Source organism: Eptatretus burgeri, chromosome 2, assembly GCF_056783735.1.
Source record: "Eptatretus burgeri isolate ZD-2024b chromosome 2, Ebu_testis_v1, whole genome shotgun sequence".
NCBI lineage: Eukaryota > Metazoa > Chordata > Myxini > Myxiniformes > Myxinidae > Eptatretus > Eptatretus burgeri.
Window position 1 is genome coordinate 8,477,899 of NC_140962.1, and position 18,180 is coordinate 8,496,078.

Genomic DNA, 18,180 nt, shown 5'->3' on the forward strand with positions numbered 1-18,180 from the left:
TGTCAGAGTAAAAATTATCTGTTTCTTATCCCAAAATATAATATTTACCTTGTTTTTTTCATCTGATTCCGTACAGAATGCTGATGCCAAGCTCGAAATTTGAGCGTGTATTTACAGTGTTGTATATATTCAGTGGTAACTTTAAAACCGGATGTGCTGCAGGTCTTAAAATTTAGATTTAGCTATTTGAATACATGCAGATTAACATAATGGGTTCCATTTCATGTTTCCCTCAACTTTTTTTGCCCTTTGTGTAACAGTAGTGTACCCACTTTATGAGCCATGCACTCAAGCAATAACATAACAGATTGCCCTCGTTAATTCCGGAAAGTTTCAGCTTCCTCGGTCAAATCCTCTCGGAGGAGTAGATCATACATACATACATACATACATACATACATACATACATACATACATACACCATACTTTCCTTCCTTCACTCATTTGTTCCAACGCAGGACTAACACTCAAAAGACTGCTTCACATTGTTTCCCATGCTGATCAACATGCTCTCCTCGACTTTCAGTAAACAGAGTATGTTCGTTCCTGGACCAAATGCATCATTTTTTTCATGTCGTTTTCAGATGTATACATTGTGCTAGACACGTCCCTGTTGTGCCATTGCGAATGTTCGATGTAACAACCTGTGGCTTTCCTTCTGCACGCAGGAAAAGGAGTCAACAGAAGACTATAACGTGGCTTGCATTCTCACCCTCCCACCATATCAGAGGAAAGGCTATGGTACATTGCTGATTGAATTCAGTAAGTCTTTGTGACGTAATTGCCTGAAACTTTCTTGGATATTTTTGAATTTCTTTTTCACCATGAAGCTGCTAAAACGATGTTATCGCATTGAAAATGACTTGGCAACATTTTCATGTCGCAGGAAATATTTTTTTCTTTTTAAATAGATGATATTCCCCCATTTTGTAAGCAAGGTGTTGGCTTAATGGTTTATGGTAGCTGGTTTGGAACCTGAGGGTCCCGAGTTCAAGCCCCTGTTAACCACCAAGTTGACTTGTTAACCTTGTTGAATTAACACCAGGTGGGGTTGACTGAGCCTGTCATCCTTCTGAGGTCGGCAGAATGAGTACCAGTGTGCTGGGGTCATAACCATTCGGAGTAACCTGCGTCGGAGTGGCAAACCGTCCAGAACTGTACTCCTTGCCAATGAAACTGCCTCGGCAGCCCTATGTGCCTTTATGGCACGAAAGGAATGCTATTATTATTATTATTATTATTATTATTATTATTATTATTATTATTATTATTATCTCCACATTTTGGGCTGGAACATCTGTCACTTATTTTCGTTTCATACAGTTCTCAAGGTTCATCGAAGAGCAGAGTAACTGATTGGGGGCAAAAGTTATATACCTACATTTTGTGATTGAACTCACCTGTCGGTAAATTTTCTTCCGTAGTGACGATGAGAAGGATTTTTTTCAGCTGTTAGGGTCGAGGCTTCCATGGAGCAAAAATCCAGTGACATTTTTATTTATTGCTCAGGATGACAACTCCCATTGCTTCTTAGCTTGTTTTGCACCACTTACTCACTCGAAAATACCATCCTTTGTCAAACTACTATTTCACATCCACTTCTCTTCAGGACTGCAACCAGTCCAGACAGCATCAGCCCACGTGTCCTCAAAGCCTGCTCTTCTGCTCTTGCTAACCCTCTCTCTGTTCTATTCACCCTCTCATTTGCCCAAGGTCATCTGCCATCTGCTTGGAAATCTGCTAACATCACTGCCCTGCATAAAAAAGGTGCAAAAACAGATCCCTGTAACTACAGACCAATCAGCCTTCTCCCAATCATCAGCAAGGTGATGGAATCCATCATCGCTTCAGACATGAAATCCTTCCTCTTCTCCAATGGCTTGATTTCCAATCATCAATTTGGTTTCAGACCAGGTCACTCTACCCTGGATATGCTGCTTCTGCTCTCCCATCAATGGATGGAGGTCCTCAATGCCAGACAGGAAATCCGAGCCGTATCCCTGGATATATCACGTGCTTTTGACACAGTCTGGCACCCTGCCCTACTCACCAAACTCTCTTCCCATGGTATTCAAGGCCATCTCCACTCATGGCTCGCAGACTTCCTCTCCTGTCGCAGTCAACATGTGGCCCTAAATGGAGTTCTTTCATCCCCTCTTCCTGTGCAGGCTGGAGTTCCTCAAGGTAGCGTTCTGGGCCCTGTTCTTTTTCTGGTTTTCATCAATGATCTCTCGGACTCTCTGGAAAATCCTCTATTTCTCTTTGCCGACGACTCCACCCTCTGCCGTACCATCTGTCATCCCTCAGACCGGCAAGCAGCAGCTTCTTCACTCACTGCAGATCTGGATAAAATCACAAACTGGTCCAACACGTGGAACATGTCTTTCAATCCAGACAAATCTCACACTCTCACTATGTCTCTTCGAAAGGACCGTTTACAAAACCCCCCCATCCACTTTCTCAACAATCCTCTGGAAGAAGTCTTTTCTTTCAAGCTTCTAGGTCTCATTATCTGCCATGACCTTTCCTGGGAAAGTCACATTTCCAACCTTGCCTCAAAAGCCAGTCGCCGACTGGGAATCCTCCGTCGTGCTAAGTCCTTCCTTGGCCCTCTTGAGCTCCTGACCACTTACAAAGCTTTTGTCCGTAGCCTGATGGAGTACTGCTCTCCCCTCTGGGCTGGTGCTCCTGCCTCCCACCTTTCTCGGCTTCACGCTGTCGAAACCAGGGCATTTAAGATCATCGGCATCTCCCGCAATGAAGCTGAGTCTTTGGGCCTCTCACTCAATCACCGCAGGTTGGTCGGTGGTCTTTCTGTCTTCTACCGACTCCTCTCCAGCCTTGCCCCCCTGCTCTCTCTGCGATTTGTCCCCACCACATTTCCACAGGGCGCTCAAGGTCCGCCAACAACCCCCTTCTGGTAAAACTACCAAAATCACGAATCACTGCTCATCTTCACTCTTTCATTCCTCTTTTTTTCCGCCTTTGGAATAAACTTCCTCACTCTATTCTTTCCCATTCTTCCCTCCAGGCTTTCAAAACAGCTGTTCACCACCACCTCTTATCTTCCCCCATCCAAATCCTCGATCTTTTCTACCCCCGATAATCCACCCAAGCCCACTTCCTTAATTTCTCCTGCTTTCCTTCCTGAAAGTCCCTGAAATGTCCATCTTCTCTTCGCCATGTTCCCCGTCCCATCCCCATCCCTCTCCTTTCCACAGTTCACCTAATGTGTCTGTTCCCCACTGTTTTGTCCCTTCCACTCCCGCCCCTCTTGTCTCATGCCTCCTTGCTGTGAGTTGTGTGTTAGCTATCATACGAGCCTCGACCAAGGTATACAAAAAAAAAAAAAGGACTCGAGTGCTGAACTGTACGGAACTAGTTATCGAGGCATTCATTTGATCATTATAACTTAAGCGGGAAAACAAACTCGGGAGTGCTTGATGAACAAAAACACAACTACAGATGGACAGCATTATGCTGCAGGCATTCTCTTTCGGCCAGAAACGTTTGGTTGTGCATTAAATTAAATGGTTGTTGCACTTATTGGTAATAGCTTTTAATGAATACAACGGAAGAACCACCAGTATCCCACTTGAATTTAAGAGTGCAATTCATGAACTTTTTGACGGCGCTTGCCAGTAAGTGTGAGATTGATGTTTTGTTGCCGCAGCAAGACATAAGGAATATTATTAAAGCTTCTGCATAACATTCGGCAATGACAGTAAGTCCCACAACATTTTAATTTTCCCTGCCCAAACCTTAATCCATGCAGGCTATGAACTCTCCAAAGTTGAGGGAAAGACTGGTACACCAGAGAAACCCCTGTCCGATCTTGGCCTTTTGTCCTACCGAAGCTACTGGTCGCAGACAATCCTGGAGATCCTCATCGACTTAAAATCTGAGAATGGAGATCGACCACAGGTCACCATCAAGTGAGTAGGCCAGTAGTTTTGCAACGGCTTGTGAGCTGCTCTGTAACTGTGTTCTGCACCAAATAACCTCACAGAGCCCTGCATGGTTTCCCTTTGTCACAGTGAGATCAGTGAGATGACGAGCATCAAAAAGGAGGATGTCATTTCCACCCTGCAGCATCTCAGCCTCATAAATTATTACAAGGTGAGCTAGAAACACTGGTTCGATGACTGACCTTTTCACACACTGCCAAAAAGAATTTTCTTCGGAAAAGAAAGAATGTTTTTTTGAAAAAAGAAAAACGATGAGAATTTTTTTTTTTTTAACTACATGGAAGAAACATTTTCTCTCGTTTCAAGAAAACTTTTTTTGTTTTTAAAGAAAATTACTTTTTGGCAGTGCACCGGTTGAATGAACTTTTGGGGTTTTTTTGGAAATTATTTGAATACAAATGAAATGTACCATCTCAGAAATGCTACTTGGAATGGAGTTAAAAATGCAAAATACAATTAAAAGGAAGCTGTAAGTATACCTCCCGTATTTAAAAAAAATGGAGCATTAATATATGTGATTATGATCAATATTTACTGTGTGTGTGTGTGTGTGTGTGTGTGTGTGTGTGTGTGTGTGTGTGTGTGTGTGTGTGTGTGTGTGTGTGTGTGTGTGTGTGTGTGTGTGTGTGTGTGTGTGTGTGTGTGTGTGTGTGTGTGTGTGTGTGTGTGTGTGTGTGTGTGTGTGATGGATGACATAACCATGAAACACTGAATGCAACTTCAGTGAATTTCACAGTAATTTTGGTTTGCGCATCCATGCTTTACCTTTTTGAATTTTTTTGTTTTTTTATACAGAGTCAAGGCTCTTGGAAGAGCCAAAACACTGAACGGATCAGGACTCAACATAACAAAAGGTTTGGGGGTGGTGGGTGGGGGGGGGGAGGGAACCAACAGCAGAGTTGAAGGACAAAATCGAGAGAGACAAATAATGGGTGTGGGGAGGAATGAGGGGCTGGACAGGATGGATAAAGAAGGAAGAACTGGAAATTTAGAAGGATGTGTGGGTGACGGTGTGAGGGGGTGTTGAACTGGGGTAGACAAGATCATGGTTTTGGATTGGGGATGATCTGAGATGGTGGTGAACAGCTGTCTTGAAGAACTGGAGGGAAGAATAAGATTGAAGAGAATGTGGAAGTTGTTGTTGTGTAGCCCCAAACAGTTCTCTCAAACAAGCCCATGGCACAGAGACAGCCGAACGATATCCCACGAGTGACCCAGAGATCCCTCACATCTATGATGGTGTTCCCCCGCCTTCATGAAGTCAGGGCCATGACAGAGACAGTGAGACCCAGAGACAGCGAGACGAGGGAAAGGGCCAGTCAATGGGGACCAATCGGCATCTGACCGTGACTGCCCTGCCCTGACTAATTCGGGCAGCAGGGAAGAATGGGGGAAGATTTAGCCCCCAACTTACCATGGCAAAGAGACATCCCTGATAGAAGTAGAATGTGAATGTTGGTTTCACGTTCTAAAGAAAAAAGGTGGGGAAAAAAAGAGGAACAAATGAGTGGAGGTTAGCAGTGTTTCTGAATTTTTGGAGTTTCACCAAAAGCGGTGGTTGATGGTAGACCGCATACTTCATGCGGAAAGCTTTGGGGGGGGAGGTAGGAGGTAGGAGGGACAAAGCATAAAAACAGTAGAGGATGCAAGACCAAAAAGGACCTGTGTGCGATGGGAAAGTGATAGGCCCATAGACCCAGCTTCAGCACACGATATTCTATTGATGTTGAAGACCTTGGTTTTCACGGCATCGAGCTGAGCAAGGTGTGAGGCAGGGGAGCCAGCCCATAGGGGAGAGCAGTGCTCCGTCAGGCTGTGGATGAAGGCATTGTCAGTGGATAGGAGTTCAGGTGTGCCAAGGAAGGACTTTGTATGACAAAGGATGCTCAAGCTGACTGGCTTTGGAGGCCAACTTTTAAATGTGGTTTGCCCAGGAAAGATCTGGCTGATAACGAGACCCAGGAGTTTGATTGAATTTCCACAAGTGGTTTCTTGAGATAGTAGATGGGACGGTTGTCTGTTTTTCTGTTTGTTTGTCTGTGAACAGGACGTCACAAAAAGTTGTAGACTGATTTTGTTGAGTGGTTGGGTTTCTGATACAGACGAATCAATTCGATTTTGGTGAAGATACGAGTCAGGATCCGCAGATGCGAGAATTTTTTTTTTAGTGATTCTTCACCATTGAGAGATTGTGCCAAAACTTTGTACAGCACGATATTTAAAAAAAGTTGTGGACGAGCTATGATAAAACTCGGTGGTTGAGTTCGTTTGGTGACAAGAACAAGCTGATTCGATTTGGGTTCAGGTCAGCAGATCCGGCCTATCAGTGGGATCCAAAATGTAAACTGTTCATCCTGGCGGAGGTATGCGCTCGACTGAGAGTCGAGTAGATGTGCAAGAGCATCTCAGTAGATGTGCAAGAGCAGCAGAGCAGGTTTTTATGACATGTGAGCTGATGCCGTCCAGTCCAGTTGCATAATCAGAGTCGAGCATTGCCAGAAAATTATCCACCTTCTCATACAGTGTCCAGGAAAGGTACAGAGTTTAGGTGCAAATGGCTGTGACTGGGAAGGGTGAATAGAGACAGAGGTTCGGGAGACATGATTTGCATATAAACACAGAATTGAGGCATTCAGCCTTCTCACAAGTGGAATCGGCACTGGTGCCATTAGAAGTGAGGGAAGGGATGGAAGGTGAGCATACTCCAGAGACGGACTTAACAAGGAACCATCAGGTTTTAGAGGAGAGAGACAAGTTTGAAAATTCATGCCTGAGGTTGGACAGATGTTGTTTTCTGGCTTCTCTGAGAGTGGATACACACTTGTTGCAGGCTTTGTGGAATGAGCTGAGAATGATTTTGGTTGGGTTTGCTTTGCAAGAAGAGAAGCTGTAAGTTGTTTCAGAGTAACTGCCTCACTCCAGGAGTTAGTGTACCATGGGTGGGAAGAACGGTAGGATAATTGAAGACCTGATGGGATGAATCTGTGTATGGGAGAAAGCTGGTTTTTGTGGAAGAATTCCCAAGCTGAGTTAACATCAGAGACAGTAGATATGGGAGACCAGTCCTGAAGAGAAGTTGGCTGCCTGCAGTCACTGCCAATCTGCCTGAGTGGACTGCCAGACTTGCCGGTATTGAAGCAGCTCTCTGAGAAGAGTCATAGCGATGTTGACTCTCACAATCACATGAACAGATGAACCAATTGGAGCAAGAGGAAAAGCAGGAGATACATAGCAACGGTTAGTGTCTTATGTAAGGACAACAAGTATCCAAAGAAAGATGTACGGATGGTTTCACATTATCATTTCTTGTGACCATCTACTTTGTTTACGTACTTTTTGGAGGAACATCCCCACATCCATTTGCGTTTTAAAAAAAAGACAAGTTTTTATTTCTTGTTTTATATGTAGCTTCACTATGGGCTTTGATGTCTGCTAAACAGGAGGAAACGTATATTGAATCAAAAGATCACCAAAATAATGAACCATCTGTTAATCTATGAAGGTTAGAGTTCTGTATACAAATCCTGTACTTTCTATTTTAAAACTAATTAGGTATTATTATCATTGTCATTGTTGCACAGATGATGAATATGCTTTCATTTTTTTCTCACTGAGATCCATGGGTGGACAGTACTCGACCGGTCGAAAGTTTTAGAACAACCCCATTTTCCCAGTTTTTACTGAAATTTAAACAGTTTAATGTTTCAATGTGCTCTGAAATTAAAGCGTAGAACAAATAAACATTTGCAGATAAAAAATAAATCATGGAATCGTTTTGTTAAACAAAATTTAATCTAAATTTTTGACTCATCAAAGTCGCCACCTTTTGCAGACACAACAGCCGAACACACTCGTGGCATTCTTTCTACAATGGAAATCGAATATTGTTCGGAAAGTTGTTCCAAACACTTTTGCAGAAGTTCCCACAAATGTGTTGCATTGTAGGTTGCTTTGCTTTCACCCTTCTGTCCAGTTCATCCCAAACCAGCTCGATGGGGTTTCAGTCTGGAGACTGTGCTGGCCATTCCATGATTTGAAGCCGACCGTCTTGTTCTTTTCTTCTAAGGTCGTTCTGACATAGCCTGGAGGTATGTTTTGGGTCATTATCTTGCTGTAGGATGAACCCCTGACCAACTAGGCGTAGACCAGAGGGTATTGCATGGCGGTGCAAAATGCTCTGGTTGCCCTTTTGGTTCAGGGTGCCAGTCACTCTGTGCAAGTCGCTGACTCTGGATCCAGCAAAAGAGCCCCAGATCATCACGCTTCCTCCTCCATGTTTGACAGTTGGTGTCACACACAGAGGAACCATCCTTTCGCCTACTCGATGGCGTACAAAAACCCTGCGTGATGAACCGAAGATTTCAAATTTTGATTCATCGGTCCATAAGACCTTCTTCCAGTTTTCAGTAGTCCACTGGTGGTGCTTCATGGCCCAGGCAAGCCTCTTTTTCTTATTTTGCCATCTTAGCAATGGCTTTCTTACTGCCACTCGACCTGTCAAACCTGCAGCTCGAAGTCTTCTCTTCACAGTTGAAACTGAGACTTCCTTACTTCGACCAGTGTTAAGTTGTGCTTGAAGCTGCTGTCCTGTGAGCCGCCGATCACACAAGCTGTTGACTCTCAGAAAATTGTCTTCTGATTGTGTTGTGGCTTTGGGTTTGCCAGACCTCTTCCTGTCAGAGTTTCCTCCAATTTCCAAGTGCCTTTTGATGGTGTAGGAAACTGTACTCACTGACACCTTGGCCTCTTTGCAATTTCTCGAAAGGAAAGACATCCACTTTTAATGGTTATAATGTTCTGTCTGTCTTCCTTTGTTAATTGTATTTTTCTCACCATAATGAAAGCAATATACTACTTCCTGCAGTGCAATATTGTCCAAATAATGCTTCAGAGGGTGCAGCAACACAGTCTGTTCCAACACTGCTTTTACACAGATAGAGGGTTTGTAACTAATCAACAAAATTTGGGACACCTGTAGGAATTGTTTGCATCAACTTTCAAGGCTTAATGTACTTCTATTGCTGCAGAACAGCTGCAGTTGCTAACCCCATTACTTGTTCCCTGAAAAGGACCTTTTTTAACAACTCTGAAATTTACATTATTTTCCAGTTTTTGGGAACCTAAACTTGTTTTTTTAACCTCTGGCAGTTTACCGCTAAGCTTTGTACCATTTCAGGTTATTCACTGGACTTGAACTGCTTAAATTTCAGTAAAAACTGAAAAATGGGGGTGTAATAAAACTTTTGACCGGTAGAGTAAGTTTGCTCACCATGTTCTCGCTACTTGCTCATAGAATTCCCCACAAATTCGGTGTTGTGCTCAAGTCTTCGGCCATCTTGAAAATGTCCATTTGTATCGTCATATTGGCATATTTTGATAAATAAAACCTGTTATGATGGTCATGTTCTGTTGAAGAAACAAAAATGTTTTTTTTTATTCTAAAAATTTTTTCAATCTGAATGCATGAAATTTTATTATTTGGTGTGACCATCTTTTCTTCTTCTTATTATTTTTTTTGTAAACAGAGTCGATGCTTGTGGAAGAGCTAGATCACAGAACGGATCAGGACGCAACAGAACAAAATGAACAGCAGAAAGAGAAGGGGGAAATGCCAACAGCAGGTCCGAAGGAGAAATCGACGGAGTGGGTTGAGTGTACCGAAACCGAAGGAGAGTGCAGTTGAGTGGGACAGGTTGGGTGCCAGACAGTGTTGAAAGCTAGGGAGATGGCCCTAATCTCTCATTTAAGATTTAGTGCATCCCTGTGTTGTTCAGTGAAAAGAAGCAACACGTGTACATTATGTGAGAGAGTGAGAGATAAAAGCAACAAGAGATGTTTTTTTTTGTATGCAAAACAGCGGTTATCCATTTTGGAATAAAATAGAATATGACCATTATATAATATACCACCTTTTATTGATCCTTGTCTGTAACTTTCCCATGGAGATCACTTTTGATAATAGACCTTCTGACAGTCGATGAGTCCATTTGTGATCCCCCCTGTTGGCTGCACCAGTTCTTATGTAAGTTTAGTACTTGATTTTCCTTCTATTTCTTAAGGAACTTATCTTTAGATATTGCTCATGTGTTTTGCTGAGTTTCTTTGGCCTTCCAATCTAGTTTCTATCTTTAACTTTCTCCGGTTTAATTATGCTTCTGTATTGTTGCGAGAATGCCACACCTGGAAATCCCGAATTTTTTGCGTGATATTTTTTGCTGGAAGTTGCCTTCTTGGTGTAAAACGATTATTTTGTGTCTGATTGAGTTTGATATCTTGAGCATGGTTTGGGTTTACATTCCCTGCAAGAGAGAAATTGGAAATTGGTGGAAAGAATTTGGTGGCCAAAGACTTTTGGATTATTTAGACAGCAGGAAGAATAATGAAAAACCAAAATTCCAGGAAACATCTCAGAATGTATGGAACAACCATTCAATGGAATGTCTCCAGAAATTGCAGGAAAGCATTTCAAAATGTATATCTGCTGTTTTCCATGAAAAAGCTTGTCACGCCAAACATTGAACTTTCATGCATCAACATTGTAAAGGACAATTCATTTTTATTTCTTTCATAAAACATGATCATTATAACACCTTTCATCTTTCAAAATATGCCAATGTGACAATAAAAATGTTTATTTTCAAGGTGGCCTCTGACCTTTGCACAGTACTGCATCCATCCATTGGGACCATACTCCGTGCAGAGGTCTGGTGCTGCCTAAGCAGACTCCTTGGTGGCTATTGGGCACAATCCTGGACGGATCGCCACTCCGACACAGGATACCAGAAAGCTGGCACTCATTTTGCCGACCTCGGAAAGATGACAGCAGTCAACCCCAACTGGTATTAATTCAACAGGAAAATGGGATTCTTTCTGCTTTTATCTCTCACTCTCTCACATATTGGACCTGTTGCTTCTTTTAACTGATCAATGAAGGGATGCGCTAAATCTTAAATGAGAGATCAGGGTCATCTCCCTGGACATCTCTTTAGCTTTCAATACTGTCTGGCACCCAACCTTTTTTCCAAGCTGCTGTCTGCTAATGGTTTTCATTTATCAAATGTCAGCCTGGTGTTGGCTCAGTGGTTAGGCTGGCGGCTTGGGATCCTTGGGTCCTGAATTCAAGCCCCGTCGGCCGCTGAATTAATACCCCAGGGGGTTGACTCAGCCTGTCATCCTTCCGAGGTCAGCAAAATGAGTACCAGTTCCAGTGTGTGTACTGGTGGAGGGGCACTGCATCAACGACACAGTCGCGCTTCAAGAAATGATAGCTTCCCTGGCAGCTAAGCTGCCATATGACCACCACCATTTATCAAATTTTCTCTGTGAGTGGAAATGAGTTTTTGTGTTGGTAGTCCGTCTTGAGATCTCCCTCTTTGAGGCTGGTATCCCATAAGGCGGTGTTTTCAGACCAACCTTATTCTTGGTCAACATCAATGACCTCTTTGCTTCCCTGCAAATTCTTCTTGATTATTGTGCCCACCCTGTACAGGACAGTACGCCACACTTCTGAGCAGCAGGCTGCTGCAGCATCTATCTCAGCAAATCTGGAAAAAATTGAAAAGGTCATTGGTCAGCAACCCGGAACATGTCTTTCAACATCGGAAAACCCCATGATGCTCTCACTACATTCCTCCGCAATGATGATCTTTCCAAACCTCCAGTTTACTTATCTCTCAGTTTTATCAACTGAAAGCCGAAGCGGTGTTGTCTCTGGAGCTCCGAGACCTCACAAGCTGTCATATGTTTTGGGTGAACCACCACATTTTCAAAATAGCCTCTAAGGCTGGCCAAAGCCTCTGTTTTCTCCGCAGAGTGAAGTCCATTCTCAGCTGCTCAGAGCTCATTGCAGTGTAGGAGACCTTAATCAAAAGTATCTAGGAGTGTGGCTCCCCCGTTACTGTAATGCCTTCATCAAAACTATATTTGAGTTGGTTCAGCTGCTTCCAATTTTGCTCCCCAGGAGGGGATAGAGTGCAAGGCTTTCTGTGCTATCGGCATCTCTTTGCAGGAGACTTGGTTCAAAGGTCTGCTTCTCACCCATTGTATGCAGGTTGGTAAATTCCCAGTTTTCTGTCAATTTCTGGAAAGCCATTCCCATCCTCTCATCTCTCCATCCTCTCCCAGCTCGTCCAGGTCCGACATATTCTCTTGTCTGTGGAACGGTCTCCCTGTGTCTGTTGTCTGGTGCCCTCAAAATATTTTAAGAGTGCTGCCCATCATCTCATGCTTTCTGCCATACTCATCCTTGCTCTGCTCTGCCACATTATCACCCTCCCACTCCTTTCTTTCTCTCACTCATCTACTCACATGTGATGTTTTAGTGTTCCTGTCCCTCTTTAATTCTCTCCAATCTGTGAACGTGCTGCCCTCCGTCATTCTACTCCTCGATGATTCTAGATCTCCACTTGGAGGAATGACAAAATAAAATAAAAAAATAAGGATTTTATTAACTGAAAGCCGATAAGAGAATGTTGCCCGCCGTAGGAAGTGAGTTGCGGCAATGAATATGTTTTGCTTCCCACTGTAGTTAACATAGTGTTAGCTTTCATTTGATAAAAGCAAGTTGTTTTTTTTTAATTGTCCTCTGACTTTTTTTACTGACTCAAGTATTCATGAAGAATCGTGTTCCATTTGATGTAGTCGGTGCCTTCAGAAAAGTATTCACATCCCTCGACTTTTGTCACCGATCTACACAAACTACCCCATAATGTTAAAGTGAAAACATGTTTTTAGTAATTTTTACAAATTTACTTAAAAAATGAAAAGCTGAAATGTTTTGCGTCAATAAGTTTTCAACCCTTTTGCTATGACACTCCAAACTGAGCTCAGGTGTGTCGAATTGCATTTGATCACGCTTGAGATTGGACATGATTTCGAATGAAACACCTTTCCATACGAGATCCCACAGTTGACGGGGTATCTCAGAGCAGAAATTCTACCATGAAGTCCAAGCAACTGTCCATAGAACTCCGAGGTAGAATTGTAAGGAGGCATAGATCTGGGGAAGAGGAAAAAATAATTCCGAGAGTGTTGAAAGTTCCCAAGAGCACAGTGAGCTCCATCATTAGGAAATGGAAAAATATGGAACTACCCGGACTCTTCCTAGAGCTGGCCGTCCGACCAAGCTGAGCAACTGGGAAAGAAGAACCTTCGTCAGAGAGGTGACTAAGAACCCAATGAGCCAGACGGAAGCCACTCCTGAGAATAAGGCACATGATAGCACGCCTGGAGTTTGCAAAAAGTTAATGTGAAAGACTCTGAGAGCATGAGGCAAAAGATGCTGTGGTCTGATGAGATGAAAATTAAACTCTTTGGCCTGAATGCAAAGCATTACGTCTGGCGGAAACCGAACACAGATCACCACCCGTCTAAGACCATCCCCTTCGCTGAAGCACGGTGGTGGCAGCATCATGCTATGGGAATGCTTTTTAGCACGAGGAACTGGGGAGACTTGCAAGGATAGAGGGAACAATGAATGGAGCCAAATACTGGAAAAATCCTTGGGGAGAACCTGCTTCAGAGTGCAAAAGACCTCAGACTGCGGTGAAGATTTACTTTCCAACAGGACAATGACCCCCAAGCATACAGTCAAAGCAACACTGGAATGGCTTCAGAACAAGAACGTGAAAGTCCTCGAGTGGCCCGGCTAAGCTCAGACTTGAATCCCATTCAGATTCTGTGGAAAGACTTGACGATTGCTGTTCATTGACGCTCCCTATCCAACTTGACAGAGCTTGAGCAAATCTGCAAGGAAGAATGAGAGAAAATCCCCCAAATCTAGATGTGCAAAGCTGGTACAGACATACCCAAGAAGACTCGAAGCTGTAATCGCTACCAAAGGCGCTTCTAACAATGTATTGACTCAGGGGGTTGAATACTTATTGTTGCAAGAAATTTCAGCTTTTCATTTTTAATAAATTTGTAAAATTTTCTTGAAACATGTTTTCATTTTGTCATTATGGGGTAGTTTGTGTGGATCGGTGCCAAATTTTTTTTTTTTAATTTAATCCAATTTAAATTCAGGCTGTAACACAACAAAATGTGACAAACGTTGAGGTGTGTGATTACTTTCTGTGACTGCACTGTGCCTGCTGTTCCTTCAGTGAATGCTGCTACTTCATTAAGCTCAACTAGAATACTTACGTCGTGTCCTTATACAGAAGGGAGATTGTCATGTGTCTAATCCACTGTTACTTATCCTGATTTTTCATCCAACATCTAGTCCTTGATCAACTTGACTGCCATTTCAGGGCCAGTACATCCTCAACTTGTCCCAGGAGATTATCGAGGGTCATCAGAAAGCCATGGCAAAACGAGAACTGCGTATTGACTCCAAGTGTCTGCACTTCACACCCAAGGACTGGAGCAAGAGAGGAAAATGGTGATGGAAGGCCTGGCCTGTTGTCGGGGAAAACCTGGGTCCATCGGGGACGAGTTTTTGGACTGAGGTTTTGGCGCGGCCGAGTGAATGCTGCAGCAAAATCGCGCACAACTACGTAGAGATGGCAATCTACGGAGTGCAACATGTGGAGCCATAGTAACCATCGACTTTTGGTCACTGCACGATGTAATGTACAGCGCTATACACCGCAGCCTTGGTTGAGCAAGGCATGGCGGGATTGTACAGTTGATCTTTTATTCGGGGAGAAGATGGCATCTGTCTGTGTCTCCATGTATCTCCTTATTTCCTCCCTCTCCTTATTTTTCTTCCTTTTCCTCCTGAAGAACGCTTGCCTCACCCGTGGATCAAACCCCAATGTAGGTTTATCCTGTATCCTGAGGTGACCCCACCTGGAGAAAAGAAAAAAAAATGCATTTGAAAAATAAGGGCTTGAATGTGTAATTGTTATGAACTGTTCCATAGTGTTGGAAATATTTTTGCAGACCTTTTTGCATTCATTACGTTTTTCATTTTAAACTGTATATTTTTGTGTTTTGTAAGTTTTGTAAGTTTCGAGGGGGTTGACGTGTACAGTAAATACTTTGTGATTTTTCACGAAGGTGCATGCCGTGGCAGGGACGACGTATGGCTGTGATATCCCTCTGTTTATTCGCAAACTTTCACCCCACTTCCCCCCCCCCTGCCTCGCCCCCTGCCAATATAAGCCCTGAAAGTTCAGTTGCACTACCTTTAACGTTTCAGCGGATATGACTTCTAATGGGATTCGTAACGTGGGCATCGTCTGATCATCGGCCTTTTACTGCGAGACGTTCTTCGGGTTTATTTTGTTTACTTTCTGTCAGGATGAAATTGAATTCCCAGTTCTTGTTTGTCTGCTTCAGTTGTCCCTTTAAGTAAAAGTTATGGTGCTGCTTCATAAACACAAAGTTTGCTCTTTTGTCATAAGCATGCAGGTGCGTCGCTGAACAACGTTTTGGCATTGTTCGGACTCGAGCTGCAGGAGTTGGTGAGTCTTGTATTGAGCAAGTGAACACTCGGTTAATCTGTGGGGAATGCGGCCTTTGAAATGAACGCGGAAACTTATCGCATTCCACCGTGTAATGGCTTTGGCTGACGGTTGATCCTGAACAGTGAGACATGGATTCTTCATTGTTCAGTGATAACAAATGTTTTCCCTCTGACTTTAAATTGGTTCAAGATTTTTTTTTTTTTGTTTGTTTTTTGTTTTGTTCAAGAAAGGTTTGTTAAGTATACATATAAAAGCTATTCTGATCATTGTCAACCTTAACTGAAGAGGGATTGGTGGTCTCTTTCTTGTTTATGTCCAGTAAAAGGGTGAAGGAGTGAAGTTCAGTGCACGTCTGAAGGATCTCTACTAGTTGTTTGAGTAGTAGGAGGAGGAGAAGGAGGCTTGAGTAGTAGTAGTAGGAGGAGGAGGAGGCTGAGCTCCACTTGTTTTCCCTCCTAGATGCCTGTGGGGAGGGTACTAAATGTTGCAAAACTATTGAGAAAGAAGTGCGGTCGTCATCTGCTTCGTCTTGAGTGTGTGAAGCATGCGGTGGTGCAACGAAGTGGTGTTATCGTGCCTAGTGCTATGGTGGTGCGTGATTTGTGCGAAGAAATCCAAAACTCCTTTATCAGCCAATGGCACGGTGCTCGACCAAAAGTTCGCCGCGGTACATGTCCTCGAGGTTCCACTGGAAGAGGATGAAATATTTGAGGGAGAGACGCACCCAACTGAGTCTTTCTCACCCCAGTGTCCTCTCGATCCGTGCCTGCATGGCCAACGGGCGTGTCCGGAGTTGAGTCTCAGCACGGGCTGTACGTGCCCCCCGGACCACAAGGGATACCCTGAACCTCCGAATGTGTGGCTCGCCAAAGGTTGGGGTCCACACGACGCTGAGATTCGCTGGTGTGCTCCGGTTGTAGCTATCGATGCATTTTACATCAGGTACCAGGTACGCCTGCTGTTCAGCTCGTGGTCAACATGGCAAACTTTTTAAAACTTGGAAGAAAGTAAGAGTAAGATGATTGGTTTTGTGCTCAGGTATTATTCCGCTGAGCTTCTGGCCTGAATGGTCACTCTCTTCAAAATGATTACCTTGTTTTTTTCAACACCACAGTTCATGTAATTATCTTGTTTATTGCACACTTTCATTTAATCTTCATTCTCTCATCTTCCTGAAGCCATGTTAATTAAAACTTCGGGATATTTATTACCTCCGCCACCGAAGGTGGAAGTACGTTATGTTTTCACCACTCTCTGTCTATTGGGTAGTCGATAGAGTCGAAAAAAAAATTTTTTTTTTGATCTACCCTTATTATCACTTTTTCCGTCGATATGTCTGTCTGTACGTCTGTATATCTGTATGTCTGTCTTTTCGGTCCAGTGCTCCGTTAATACAATGGCGATTTCGATGAAACTTGGTGGGTAGGTTCATACCATGACCTAGTTGTGTGCAAATGAGAACCGTTGCTATGGAGACCACTGTTGCCTAGCAACAGGACTTTGAAATCTTTGAAAAATCATAAAAAAATTATTTTTCGAAAATCAAAAATCGGGCCACGATCGACTTTGGGCAGTACATTCAGCCATATTGTCGAAAATTTCCTGCCGGATCCTATGAAAACTGTCGGAGAAAATAGACTTTGAATGAACCCTGGTCGAAAACAATAAAAAAACGAAGTTCGTTATATCTCAGAGACTATGAGTCAGATATACATGAAACTGGTACGGGAGGTTCATGGTATGTCCTAGTTATGTGTGAGAAAGAACCGTTGCTACAGACCTCTCCGTTGCCTAGCAACGGCCGAAAAACCTCTAAATGTGGGGGTATTTTAACGAAAAAACAATCTGCAGCATTAACCCTTGAAGCTAGAATCATGAATTTTTTTGTGCTTAATCCTCAGGTCATTCACCATCGAACGGGCCCATCGCGTCAGGTTCTATTGGGAAGGCGACTACCCATGTCCGCCTACCGGCTTGTTTGTTTGTCTGTTTGTGTGCAGATTATCTCAAAAAGTTGTGAACGGATGCGGATGAAATTTTGTGGACAGGTTCGGTGTGTGACAAGGACGAACTGTTTAGATTTTTGTGAAGATCCAGATCCTTATCCAACGACGAGAATTTTAAAAGTAATTCTTTACCATTGAGACGTAGGGCAAAAAACGATACATAGCACGATATCTCATAAAGTTGTGCACGGATTCAGACAAAACTCGGTGGACAAGTTGGGTGTGTGACAAGGAAGAATTGATTTCATTTTGGTGAAGATCTTAATCCGGATCTGATAATTTTTTAAGTGATTCTTCACCATTGAGAGAGAGGGCGAAACCGATATGTAGCACGATATCTCAAAAAGTTGTGGACGGATTTGGATGAAACTTGGTGGACAGGTTGGGTGTTGATTTGTTGGGTGTTGACATGGACGAATCATTTTGATTTTCGTGAACATCCGGATCCGGATCTGGATATGAGAATTATTTAATTTTCAAGTGATTCTTCACCATTGAGAGATAGGGCCAAAAACAATATAGTACTGCATAGCATGATATTTCAAAAATGTATTGGGCCCAATATGTTCTCGTGGATCAGGCATTGCATGGTGGGGGTGTGCACTCCACCAAGTGCCCTTCCAGTTCAAAAATGTTTTTCCTGCAAACAAATGCCTAAAATGCTCCAATATGTGGGAAATAAAGCCGAATATTTCAAAATGTCCAGGGATGGGGGACAGAAGGGTAGAGGAAGGTGGTATGCCCCCGCACCCCCTCCCCAGCCGTCACATGCTTGCAGTGAGTGTTCTTTAGATA

General features: G+C 43.2%; 1 protein-coding gene across 13 annotated transcripts in view; it reads left to right on the top strand.

Moving 5' to 3' along the window:
- The window catches only part of KAT5 (lysine acetyltransferase 5), a 90,605-nt gene that overhangs the window by 44,114 nt on the left and 28,311 nt on the right, over positions 1–18,180 (top strand). For 7 of the 13 annotated variants that reach the window (XM_085862219.1, XM_085862245.1, XM_085862240.1 and 4 more), the window contains 5 exons: positions 669–762; positions 3,776–3,935; positions 4,038–4,119; positions 4,764–4,822; positions 14,219–16,328. In XM_085862219.1, coding sequence (XP_085718345.1) covers positions 669–762; positions 3,776–3,935; positions 4,038–4,119; positions 4,764–4,822; positions 14,219–14,468 — 645 coding nt within the window. In that variant the 3' untranslated portion in view covers positions 14,469–16,328. Of the gene's footprint in view, positions 1–668; positions 763–3,775; positions 3,936–4,009; positions 4,120–4,763; positions 4,823–9,493; positions 16,329–18,180 lie in introns of those variants that run through there. The other 6 variants (XM_085862277.1, XM_085862267.1, XM_085862304.1 and 3 more) reach the window with 6 other exon arrangements.